Below are 13620 nucleotides of genomic sequence, written 5' to 3'. Positions count from 1 at the left end.
AGCATGCAGACAACCTTCCATCACCTTCATGCTCGAGACATGTCTACCTCAACTCCATTTTTCATGACTTGCGTGCAAAGGTTTGCAAGTGCTACTCTTCTTAGACATCACAAACAGTAATGAATATTTCATCACTCCACCCAAAGCCAAGCACGCACTCTAATCCAACACCAGAAATATGATGCATCTGCTTTCCCACAGGCTAATAATCCACTTCAACTCTGATCCTCAAACAAAATAATAGTACTGAAATATCTGCATACTGTTGGGATTTTCCATAAAATGTAGTTAAAAAAAAAATGTAGGGCAAATTTAAATAATCTGTGTGGAATTTAAAATGAAGTCTGGAAACTTTCGATTCCATAAAATTTGTCCGGGGAAAGAAAAAATCTGAAATTACAAAGTAATTATTCAGTGAAAAATAAAGTGCAAAAATGATTGCAGGGTATAATAGAATATAATTAGGTATAAAATGCATTAAGAGGTTTTTGTGTTACATTGCATTTGTGATAATAATCAATAATTTTGTCACCCGCTATGTACAAAAATATATATTTTTAAAAAAAGCAAGCCGATTTTAAATTATTCAACACTTATTTGTTAAAATTGAACGATTTAAATTAAGTTCTTGTAATTTAGTTATAGGTATGAATATTTAATTTATTTTTAAAGTTAATAGAAATAAATTTTGTTTTTTTAACCTTGTGTTTTCTGATTAACTTTTTCTTTTTTTTTTCTTAAAATCCTGGAAGTTTGACATGTAAAAAAAAAAAATAATTCCCAGGAATTTTTGAAATTTGTTATGAAAAAATGTCAAAGGCACATTAACCTTCAAACAGCCAGGCCAAACACTATGTCGTTTCTGAGAATAAAAAAAAAAAAAACCCTTTACTCCCTCTTATTTGTGCTTCCGTTCGCAGTGCACGCTCTAATCCCGGCTGGAATGTCTCCGGTCGTGGAGTCCTGCGGCCCCGAGGAACAGAACAGCAGGTGAAACTGAACTCTCTGAGGACGTGTCCCGCCGCTCAGCTACTCCATTACTTCTACTGTAAAGTTCAACCAGACTGTCTAAAAAGTTTGTTTTTTGGAGCAGGCGTGCTCATGTGCTTTTAAAGAGCCTTTTTTTATTATTTGTTTTTATTTGAAGAAATCAAATTAAATAAACCAAAATCTCTGTCTTAATTAATAGTAATTTAACAATTAATTAACTTTCCTGTGCTTAATGTCCCATGACTTCTACTCCTGGTGATTAATTATCAGATTATTAGAGATTAAAGATTATTTCATGACCCTATGAAGGCTGTCCTGATTTATTATTTTGAATCAGTCAGGCTTAATGAATGCATTTTTTTTCCATGACTGAAGTTCTGAACATTTCATAAAAAATCCTGATCCACATTTTGCCGCCATATTTACTTCTTTGTGTCTGGTTTGGCTGTTTCTGCTGCCATGTTTAACCACACACACTTGGATGCGGTGGGGGGGGGGGGGGGTGTTCATGCTTTATTAAAACGATTAAATGAGGGAAACAGACAGAAAAACCAGGGTAATGAGAGTTTAGGCCACTGTCAGTCATGTGCTGCAGCCACAACATTGGGCCTAATGCTGACAGTGCGCCTGCTGGGTCACCTCAGCAGGACCCTGCGAGCAAAGGACAGGGACAGTAGTTAAAGATCTGATGATCCCCAAGAAGAGGGGAAGGGAAAGAGCGGGAGGAAACCGGCTGACCTATCAGGGATACTTGGCGGGATTAGGAACAAAGAGGGGCGCTTAGAACAAAGGAGGAAGTTATCGTAAAGAGATGTGCTAGCTTCTCAACAAGCCCAGAGCTAAACCAAACCCATCAAAGCATCCATCATCACCATGATGTTTAAAGGGCAAGGTGATGAGAGTCTCCTCAGATGGTTTGGTGATGTTTTGGTTTCCGAAGCTCAACAGTGAGATTAAGGACATTAGAAACTTTTGTATGCATGACTTTGCGGGGAAAGAAAAACAAATACCCCCTGAGGATGGAACCATAGGCCGCGCTCATCACCTCTGTTTATCCGCAGGACTTAGGCCACTTTGGGGACTCCCCTTAAGTCTCACTTATCTCATTAGACCCTTAAAACTGATTAATATGAATGGCGGCAGAGGCCAGCTCAAGGCATTCTTAAGAAAGGAGGGAAGAAGGAAAAAAGAAGAGGAGGTTGAGGAGGGGGTGGATTTTGGAGGAAGGGGGTTTTTGTGTCTCCGGACAATGAGCTGATGGCTTTTTAAGCCTCTCAGTGGCTCTGGGTTAATACCCCGGGCTGCAGTCATGGGATAGGCCGCGGTTCAAAGGCTGCTGCACTCCAAGGCTCGCTGCTCGCTGATTTAGAGGAAGAAAATAAACAAGTAGAATAAATACCACATTTCCTGCAACTTGAACCTCACTAAAGAAATAATGAACTGCCCTTCCAAGCCAACGAGCGTGTATATGTGTGTTTGCCGGCCTATGTACTTTCGGGTGTCATATTTGGTTATGCGGGATAATGTTGGGGCGTAAGCCATCCAGTCAAAGCCGGGCTCAGATGAGAGGAGAGGGTGAGGATGGGATTTATCACACATTCAGCGGATCAATCACGCTCCCTTCAGGGGGAAAAAACACACACTCAGTACAGTTTCACACAGGAAAACCAACCACAAGAGACACACACAAGCACACACACACAAACAAAGACTAGACATCCACACGCACACCATGCAACTTCACAAAACGGGGAAAACTATCAAGCAGCTCTCAGAGGAGCCGGCTCGGAGAATTGGGTCAAGAATAGTGCTGTGCTCTGCTATAGTAAACGGTGTGAGTTTCTGCTGCTTCATTACAGCTGGCAGAGGTCGGCAAGGGATACAAGCATGCGTGTAACGGACTCACAAGCAGGTTTCTGTGCACAAGTCTCGAGAAAACCATGCAAACGCTAATATGGATGCACATAAACAACAAACACACACGCATGTTTAAACTCTAAACCCAGATTTCAGTGAAGGCTTTGGAGTCAGATCTTGCGTTATACATTTTTAAACATGATTTATTATCTGCTTGATTCCAGACTTTTCTTAGATCTGCGATCAGACGAGCATCTGTGGCCTTTTTAAAAAGGCTCAGAGCCAGGAGAGAAGATCTGGAAAAAAGAGCCTTTCATGCCAAAGTAGTAGTGGTTGAAGTTCACTTTGGCTGATTTTTTTTTTTAAGTTCTAAGGCATTACTTTTATAAAATACAGTATGCTAAATTGAAAATAAATGTGATTTTCTCAGCTAAATTTCAGCGTAAATCCCACTTAGCCTTCCAAGACCCTGAGCCTTCAAAGTGACGCAGGTAGAGAGACGAGCCGAGTCGAAGACAAATAAGGAGAGATTTGTTAGGAAATTAGATACCCACCATTTGAATTGGAATTATGCATAATTATCCACACAATTTATCACAATGGATGAACTTGCAGAGGCCATCTACTTCTGAAGGCAAAACCAGCTTATTCTCATCGTAACAATCTGTCTCCAAGCAGATATAAACCATTCTGTGAAGAAACTCTCCATTAAGCCGCTACATTACACACATCCTGGCATCCTGACGGAGATACATGCTTGATAGTCGGAAAAAAAAAAAAAGGTGCACTTTCAAAGGCACACTGTGCAATGTGACACAGTAGTAAAGACCAAGATGCAACTTAGTACCACAACATCCACCCCCAAGTAAACAGAGGCCTGTGTGTGGGAGTCTTCAGTGTCAGAGGAGACAAAGCAGGGGTCTAAACCTGAGCTGCCTTAATCCCGTCTCTGTAGAAAATAGCCCCAGTGTCACTAAAACCCGGACCACAAAGACGACACCTCCTCAGGGTGAAGACCCAGAGTCGGTCCCCTGGAGAACCACTGCGAAAGGAAAAACCGCGGACACCACCAGGGAGACGGGGAGACAGACACAGATCTTCATGCATCTTTACACCTTGGCAAGGACAGACAGGGCAGGGAAGGAGGCGGATGGGAGAGGATGGATAGGGCTGGTTGGAAATGAGGAAAACCGCCACCTCGTCTTCTCCACTCCTCTTCTGTCACCCCTTGTGTCTGGCGCTCGCATTATACTCCTTCTCTCCTCCTTTTTTTTTTGAGTGTACTACATCTTCAGCTGTGCACTCTCACTCCCCCCCCCGCCCCCCACCCCACCCCCCACCCCACCCCCCACCTCGCCATCCATTCACACCATTCTCCCTCACTCCTCTCCTTTGCCCTCCCTTTCCTTTTTTTTCTCCCTGCATTTAAAGCGCATGCATTACTTTCAGCCCAGGCTATGTGGAGTGGACAGAAACACAGAGAGAGAGAGAGAGAGAGCGAGAGAGCAGAACAATGGCTGCCTTTGAGTCTCACGAACCAGCATTGGAGGTGGAAGAGGTGGGTGTGTGGGGGGGTGGGAGTGAGGGGGTATTGGCTGCTTGTATTTTCCCTACTGTCAATTCAAACAGGCTAATACCAGCTAGCTTATTATTGGCACGTCTCGCCACAACGGTAGACTGAACAAAGTGAAAGCGACATTGTTGGATTATCTGTTTGTTTATCTTTATGTCTGTGGAAAATTGTCGCAGCGGGTGGAACTTTACAGACACGTGTTCATATTGAAAACAACCCCGGGGAATCAATAAGTCCATTCACCTTTTACACGACTGTGCCAACACAAACAGAGAAACAACAGACCCAACACACAAAGAAGAAAAACCATCCATATGCATATAAGGTCATGATAACACCGACCGTGTCGAAAAGAAGGACGATTTGACTTCTAAAATGTCATTTTTACAATAAATAAAGACAATAAATATAGACGTACAAGTTTGGAAATAAACCAAGTGGATTGTGTGGATTCTGAAGAGAAAGCAGAGCAGACCATCGTACAGTCCCTCTGTGTGTTTCTCAGTCTGTCTGTGAAGACGAATTACCTCATGAGTCATTTACAACTGGCTACAACCCGTCAATTAGGTCTTTCTTCACAAGCTGGAGATGTGTTCTCTTCTGGGATCTATTCTCCACACTGCTGCCCAGCTAGAAAAACATCCATTCACTCCCCCGCAGACCCCCGAGTTAAATAAGGAAAACGTCAGCGTAAAGGTCCGAAGCCAGCTTACCATGAAAGGAATTATCTGTGGAAAATGTGTCTGGGCGAAAAAAAGAAAAAAGAAAAGTGAACAATCTCAATCGTTCCCGTCACATTTTCCAGTTGAAAAGTGACCAGTGACGGAGAGATAGAGAGAGAAAATGTGAAGCTCGTTTGACGTTTTTGGCCTGTAGATTGTTGTGTAGTTCCTGTAAATATGATAAGAGTTTGACAGTAAATGAGTGTAACGAGGTCAAAGTGACCGAAGCAGACCGAGCATGGTTTGAATCAAGAAACTGTTTGTGGCTTTTATTTCAATTGGGATTCAGATGGGAGAGCAGAGGGCACGGGAGGGCATCAGACAACTCTCAGTAGCGCCCCTTTCTGGTCAGGGGTGATAGATCAGCCAAGTGTTACTACAGTAACAGCTGCTCGTGAGCCTCCATCTTACAGAAGAGAGCAGGGAAGCTGAACGAGGATATGGAAGCGCCATTTTCAGCCACCAACGAGGACTGTACACTACACAATAGTGAGATTCCTGGGATCTCAAATTGAAACATTAACTTTTCCGGATATGGAAGCCAAATAAACACGGCAACAAAATAGTGTTTTCTTTCTTTCTCTACTGTTTCCATGTTAACTACAAATCTGCTCAGGTGTTTGCAGTTAAAATATGACTTTGGAAGAAATTATCTTGCAGCTGCTCTAGTGCGGCACAGAGTAACTTCAGGAAAACTAAAGAACCAGTTGGAGATAAAGAACTTTCCACAACTTTGAAATATTGAGTGCAACTGAGCTGGTGAGAGCAGGGATAGAGGAAAATACAGTCCTCTGAAACAACAAACTACAAGAAAAAAAAAAAAAGCCAACAAAATGTAAAAGGATATTCATATTCTTATCGTTTTCTCATGGCAGGGCCCAATTCTCGCATCAAGCTTTGCAAATGTGGGTGTTGCATAAGCTATTTAATACTTTATTGTTTCCAAGTTGAGCTATACACAGAGTGTTCCCCTGAAAGCCACGGCTTGAATGAAGGCTTAAAGACAGATCGCTCAGCTGATAGCAGTGTTTTCAGCACTCGGCCTGACCTTGGAGTGATTACTCTGAAAACAAAAACCTATGGACATTAAAAAAATCCGGTTCCCCGGGCAAGGGAGGGAAACATGTGCGGCTGAAGTAAAGCTGCCATTCAATACCTCCCATTTCTGTCCATCCAATAAGAGCTCATGGTTCGCCCTTTGATGGAGACATTTTAGTGTATTTATTCAAAAGGTCTGAGTAGCATTTCAACAAAGTAACCTTGGTCACGATTAGGAATTTTTATCTTAACATACGGCTAGATTAAGTAAGCTCTCTGTATACAATGTTACAAAGAATTACATTTAAACCTCCATATTTGAAGTTTCAGGTGATTACCCTCACTATAATATTGCACATTATAAATAAAAAACTACAAATTTAAGTTGACAGATTTATTTTTGGTTGAGTCAATACAATTGAGGTAAAAAAAAAAATGTATAAAATAAATGTTCAAAGGCAATGATATGTTTATTTTAAAGTCATAAAATATTTTTTTAAGTGTATTTTAATTGCAAAAAACAAAAAAAGAACCTATATTTTATTAAGACCAAAATGTATTATTTTTAAAAAAATTGTTAAAAAGGTTTAAAATGAGCTAATAAATTCTATTGGATAGGTGTACATGAAACTGTATTATTATTATTATTCATATTCCTAGAATAAAAATACTACTGTTGGGAAAGTCTCTCCCAGTTGTAGCCGCCTTAGCTTCAGTATGGATTAGCATATCCAAGACTGCAGGCCGAGCACCAGCCTTCCCCAGCGACACGGCCACTTCTGTCCACCGCAGAGCAAGTCCACCAGGGTCACAGCCAAGAGTCCTCCCCCTCTCCCACCGTGCGCTCAACAACAGCTGCTCTGCCAAGCACATTGACTAAGCATTGACTGCTGCCTGCTGGGCTCATTTTCTAGTTAATAGAGAAAAAAAAATCTAATTTAAATGGAAAGTGCATTTACAGGTCTGCAGAGAAAACACAAAGTGCCATTTAAGCCTAATAGAAGTATTACATCGCACAACAGCATCATTACAGTTTGCTGGTTTTCCAGAAGCTCCTGTTTATTATTTCGCTCTCTCTCTTTCTCTCTAGCCTCTGCCTCGCTCTCTTTGTGTCTCCTACACTCGCTGTCCCCGCTGCTCGGTGGCTGCTGGTGCCTGCCAATGCCACGGGCATAAAAGAATGACGGAGAGAGGGGTCATTAATGAGGAGTAATCAGCCCTCAGACTCAGAGAGACGGGAAGAAAAAGAGAGGAAGAGAGCCCCAAACAGTGGAGAGAGTAAAATACAGCAGAGAGTGAGTCAGTGTAAAAATGATAATGTGAACAGGAGGCACGAGCATTGGGGGTGGGGTGGGGGGGTCACAGAACACCCCACTTTAGCAATCACAGGCACTATAAAGTAGCTTTTTTTAAATTACAGGTTTCCATCATTTTACCTGAAAATAAAAGTCAACGTTGTTATATATAATTTTCCATCTGTTAAAGACAGATGGGTAACTTTCCACCTTTATGCGTATGTGTCTTTGAGTCTCTGCACATGAGCACAGAATTACAAGTCGGAGTCCAAGGCGTCTTGGTTTCTGATAAAGGAGAAAAATAAAACTCCTCAAAGACCTCATGGCTCATTTGCTTGCTGCATTGCACATGCAGATTCAAACACAAAAACATGCACAGACATGTCTGCAACAAAAGAAAGCTGTCCCAAATATCAGTGACACATCTACAGTTTTAAGCCTCCAGTTACAGTACACTGAAAAAAAAACACACCAAAAAAAACAAAAAAAAAAAACAGCAGTGTGTTAGAAAATGCTTCCCAGGCTGTTTGTTGAGCTACAAATTATGCATCAAAATACAAATCACCTTGAGCAATTTACATGACCACAACCGCATCAAACTGTTTATGTTAATAACGCTGCACTTCAAGGAGAGTTCTAGTTACGAGTTTGTCATTTGCAGGCTGGCAAACTTTCTGCTTCGTTATGCCTCGCCGTCAGTGTGTGACCTCTCCCTGAGCTCCTCTCCGAGTGTGCCTGACCTCTGCGCGTCTTTCCCCACCATCAACCGTGGAGGGACTCCCGAAATATCTAATTGTATTCATTCATTTTCTCGGGCCCCGGCAGAGGAAGGAGAGAACAGAGAGCAAAAGGGAGCGGGGAGAGGAAAGGCAGGAGGGAGCGCCGAGAGGCAGCACGGGGGGGAAAGGCGAGGAGGGATAACGGGGAGGAAGAAAGGGCAGCGGGGGGAGAAGAGGAAGGAAAAGGCTTCCTCCTTACAGCTGAGGCATCATTAGAGCCGCTCTCTGTCCCCTCATTAGAATAAACACTCACAAGCAAAGACAGTAGGTGAGATAGAAGAAGGCCAAATCCACAGAGGGAAATGTCCCTTTATTTTGAGGTATTTCAAGTTGGAGGAACTCTCTTAGGACCTCAAGAACTCTTAAATCTCAAGGAAAAGAGGCTCAAAGTAACATTCAGAAGGCAAAAACCAAACACGACAACAAAAGAAAAGTTTTAAAGAACAGTTAAACCACAAAGAAGTTGAACCAAAATGTGGATATAAAGGTAGCAAAAGAAAAGATACAGGTTTTTCACATCGATCAGTAAGCAAGATTCTACTCTTCTGTTGGAGTTGAGATACAAAACAGTGTGCTGAATGAAGCAAGCCAGCAAAGCAAGCATGGAAATCCCCTCAGCCGCTGCCTCAGTCCCCAACAAAATAAACACTGAGCAGACACAACAGTGGCACCGCTAACACAGATAACGATACGCTCAACCCATGAGATTTCTGACTAATCTACCAATTGCTTATCATTCGGAGAACTCCAAAAACCAAAGACATTCTAACCTGCATAAACATTTTGCCGACCAAACGTTTCCACTTGAGACACATACAGTCCTTATCTGATGTCCCCATTCGACACGGCTGGAAGTCAAAGCTGTAAAAGTGTCCACACTGCTCTGTTTTGTCTACAAGCAACTCCTTGAATTTCTAGCCCCTTTGCTTATTTTTGTCTACAACTCGTTCACACTTTTGTTCCTCCACTCACTGTGCACTAAGTGAAACTATTCAACCTTCACTTTTTTGTTTGGCAACTTCTTAACACTTTTTTTTGTTTGTTTTTTAGTTGTAGTTAGACGCTCTCCAAAAAAAAGAGGAAACAGATGTGACATCCTTTCAGTGTAAAACAGATTTGATTCATTGCCATTTGCACGCTTTGAGTGTTTGCTGTGCTTCTCAGGTGATTAAAGTGAGTGAGTAGAGCAGAACATACAGTAAAGCACAGGCGGATCCCAGATGGGCACAATGAATAAAAAGCAGAAAAAAACGTTTAGTTTTTTTTTTGTTTTTTTACATAATCAGCTTTTGGTTTGATGGATTAACTAACTGGGGCAAGTCTTTGGAAGACTCAGCGTCAGACTGCAAGGAGTGGCAGCAGATGACTTTTTTTCTTGACGTACTCAAAAGAAGAACTTTAACATCAGTGCTCGGACAGAAACTAAAAAAAAGAATCTGAAAAAAGTCAACAACCTTTTAAAAAAACTAGAAATTAACCTTTAAATAACATGTAATTAACCTTTAAATTAGCCACTAATGTGATTTATTCAAGTTTCAATATTAGTTTCTTTGTGTTTCTATAACAAAGTGACTTTTTGTGTTCACATGGGGCGTTCAGTAAATTCTTGAAGCAAGCCGCACTTTTGGTGCGACTGTGAAGCCTCAGAACAAAAGGCACACACGCAGGCTAGCTCTGCTACAGTGCCACACAAGCTTTTCTACTGTAATGCACAAGGAAAGGGGTTCAATATTTATTAACTGAGTCATCAATAAGACCGGTTTGCTATCTCTCCATCTCCTCTCTGCTGTTTGGCTACCTCTCTGGCATCTTGCCTCGGCCCTGCAAGGGCTCGAGTCGAGCAAACTCTATTTGGAGTAAGTAGCACGGAGTGACTGCTGTTAGCAGCGTTACAGCCTCTGTGGAAACCTGTTTCCTTTCCTCAGGCGAGAGAGCTTCAGAAACAGATGAGGCCCAGGAAGCTATCTATATCTCAGATATTACCCCGGACCCGGAGAAGGAAAAAGGCACAACATGCGTGCAGCCGAGTGGATCACACAGCTCTTGTTTTCTCCACTCTCTGCTTTAATGTCACGGTGTCAGATCTGAGATTAACAGTAGTTTTGCTTAAATTCTCCCTTTTTTTTTTCTTCTTCTTCTTCTTCTCTGAAACTGAGAAAACTTGTCAGCACATCTGGAACATATCAGGTTGACTGAACGGCCCCACAAGTCAAAACTTTTTTGTGTAGAAAAAAAGAGAAAGAAGTGCTGTCTAATAAAAGTTTGTCTATCAGGAGCGGAAATCTAGATTCAACACTAAAATTGTGTTTGCCTCTGTTAAAGAAAGCGCTCCATAAATAAACAGCCAGGGCAAGCAGAGAGCAGAGACCCAGACCACAACAGTCACGGTCTACGGTATATCAGGGCCGAGAATCTACGCACCCAGCTAGACCGGCTCCGGCTTCAGGAGAGAGCTTCACAGTCAGCCTGCGTTTGTTCCCCTGACCACTAATTGCTTCAAGCAATAAATCATGTTTTCCCAAACTTCAAACTGAATATAAATAGTTGTGCAACAAATTCAGTGTGTGCTATTAATGGCTCTGTGCACACTTTGGAGGGTAAGCTGAGCATTTTATTCAACAAATACTAAGTGCCGTTGGCAGTTGGGTGAGAGATCTCTGTAAACTCCAGCAACAGCGTTTAGACTTAATAAGACCGGGACAAAGCTGTACAGTCTGACTCCAGGAGGGACTTTTAGTCAGAAATGCAGCCTCCACAAACATATCAACTAATTGCTCAGGTGGAGTCAAAGCTGTCCGGGCAGAGAGGAGTTTCACTCAAGGACTGAAGCACCTCTGAGAAACTTTTATTTGAACTTTGCTGACGTGCTCTCATGTGGCCCGTCTGAGTCAACGGCACATAAGATCCTCACTGTGCATCAGACGGACAGGAAGCTCATTGGAAACACACTCCTCTAAAAATGTAAAGAGTCAAGTATGCACTTTTTAATTCCTGAAAGATTGACTATTATTTACAGTATACTGACCATTGGAGTATTTTTATTTTAGCACATTAGCTCAGGACATTGAGGACTTGAGAATCCAAATGAATGAGCAACCATTTGTACTCAACAGTATACAAAAGTTGAAAACTACAATTCAAGATGTCAAAAAGGGTAGTTTTGACTTTTTCAGAATGAGGAAGCTGAACATGATTAAATAAAGTGGGCTTTTTAAAGAGTGTTGAATGGAAACGTTCCTGGTGTTCATGCTGTAGAGACATCCACACATATAGTGGAAGAAATCCTTCTACAGTTATTCTCATGCGTTTATATTCCAACATATATTTACTTTGAGTTGGTTTCAGTTTTAGCACGTAAACCTATTCATATTTGTTTTTCAAGAGCTCACATGACGTCCTGGCCAAATTTACCTGGATATTATATATGTTTTTAAACTTCAAATAGTGCCATGGAGTGTCCAAAAAAAAAAAAAAAACTTTATGATACAAAAACTCACCAAGAAGAGAATAAATTTCCTCAGCTTCTCTTGGAGATGTTGTTTGACACACAACATGATCCTATTTTAAAACTATTAGAATAAATAGAAAAACTATTCAGTCATAAACACTTAAAAGATCAGCTGATTCTTCCAATGCTGGTTCAGCCCCTCAGTTTGTCTTTTAAACTCAAATGTGAAATTGTCATTTTTTGCCATTTTTCAGCTGGTGCCTTTAATATATTCATATTAGTTTATTTACTGAGACCGCTGTATAACAATAACTTTACAGAATTTCCTGAAGGAGTTATTTGAAATGGACATCTTTATTCTCCTCAAACTGTCTCTAATGAGCATCGATAAAACAAAAACTTCTCTCCAACACTGAACAGAGAAAAGCTGCCTTTCTCACCACACAGGTCCGAAACGTATTCACAGGCCTGTACGTAGACTTCTGACTTGAGTTTTCAGAAACAGGGCGAGAAACACACGCAGTCTAGCGTGAGTGTAAACGTCCATATTTAGTGAGGATGTGTGGATTTGTGCGGATTTTGTTGTGTGTTTTGCGTCATTGGAACCTGTTAGACACTGTCGTAAAATAGTCCAGTGGTGTCGAGCCTGAGCAGAACACACAAAAAAAACAGCACAAGATAAAGCTCCAGGATTTATAGGATTTTCATCTCTGTACCTAGAGCTGAATAATTCAAAATTAAAAAGTGAGTTTCCTGATTTGAACAATATTGACAGCGGGTAGAGCGATGCAGCCGCTGACGGCTCTGTCCGGGCCTTATTACGCACGGTTTTAATCTTTCGTTTCCTGGGGGCGACGCGCTCTTAATGAGCAGCCACGTATTGAAAATAAGACACAGTTTCCCTTTACATTCCTGTTTTCTGTCATCTCAGCTACAGCCTGTGCCTACAGCTACTGGCATTCTGCCCTCACTGCGGAGAATAAACACCGATGAACCGCGAGGTTCATGCAGATGCGAGGAGACGGAACATCGCCGAGGCTCCGCGGTGAAACCTGTCCGCTGTCCGGCCACTTACTTGGTGTTGGTCCGGTTCCAGAAGACGGCGTAGCGGTCGGCCACCACTTTGGAACTGGGCTCCTGGCTAAATACACACATCAACAGCACCAGGCAGAGGAAGATGACCATTTCCATTTGCAGCATCACTACAGCAAAAGTTCGGCACGTATTCCTCTTCTGTGTTTGGGTCAGTCAGGCGAGTGATCAGGGGCGCTTTCAACCGGGACAGGTGACGAGTCTCATTCACATGTGGCCGTGTATTGCTGGCGCAGTTTGTGAAAGAAATAAAATTGCGCACAACATGGAGAAGGTGGTGTGACCATTCACGGAGGGACTGGAGATGCCACTTGTTCAGGTTGCCGGAAAAAAAAAAATTCAAGTTACAAAACCAACGCGTCACTGCCTATTCTCTCTCGTGCAGGTCGAGGGTCCAGATGAATCATGGGCTTTATTTCAGCTTTGACAAATCCGTGGTGGGCTGACAAAAATATCTCTCCCACTAATGCACAAACAGTGAGCACGTAAGCACGAAAAATGCGCAGCAGCACAAGAGTCAATGTCTTCAGTGGAGAGGTTATGTTCCCTCTTGTGCAGAGAGCTACTGGATGTAACCTGTGTCAGGAACAAGTGACAACTGCTCAACACTTCGTCTTACTCCAAACCCAAAGCGCACGAGGATTAGTCAGTCCAATATGTGATGGAGAAAAGAGAGAGAGAGAGGCTCAATGTGTCCAATGACGGCGTGTGGCGCACGTCAGATGTCCATGTTCTCCAGGCAACTTTTTAAAGCCATACAGTCAGGCAGCCAGTGGTAGGTGAATCGTATTTGTTTTGCTCGGTGGGGGTGTCTCCAGCGTAAAAA

At 42.2% G+C, this 13620-nt stretch overlaps 1 protein-coding gene across 2 annotated transcripts in view; it reads right to left on the bottom strand.

Moving 5' to 3' along the window:
- Positions 1–13620, bottom strand: part of efna5b (ephrin-A5b) — a 104667-nt gene that overhangs the window by 90730 nt on the left and 317 nt on the right. For both annotated transcript variants that reach the window (XM_020657158.3, XM_020657157.3), the window contains exon 1: positions 12778–13620. This exon is cut by the window's right edge. In XM_020657158.3, coding sequence (XP_020512814.1) covers positions 12778–12902 — 125 coding nt within the window. In that variant the 5' untranslated portion in view covers positions 12903–13620. The remainder of the gene's footprint in view (positions 1–12777) is intronic.

Source organism: Labrus bergylta, chromosome 2 (assembly GCF_963930695.1).
Source record: "Labrus bergylta chromosome 2, fLabBer1.1, whole genome shotgun sequence".
Lineage (NCBI taxonomy): Eukaryota > Metazoa > Chordata > Actinopteri > Labriformes > Labridae > Labrus > Labrus bergylta.
This window is presented reverse-complemented; position numbering and strand designations above follow the sequence as displayed.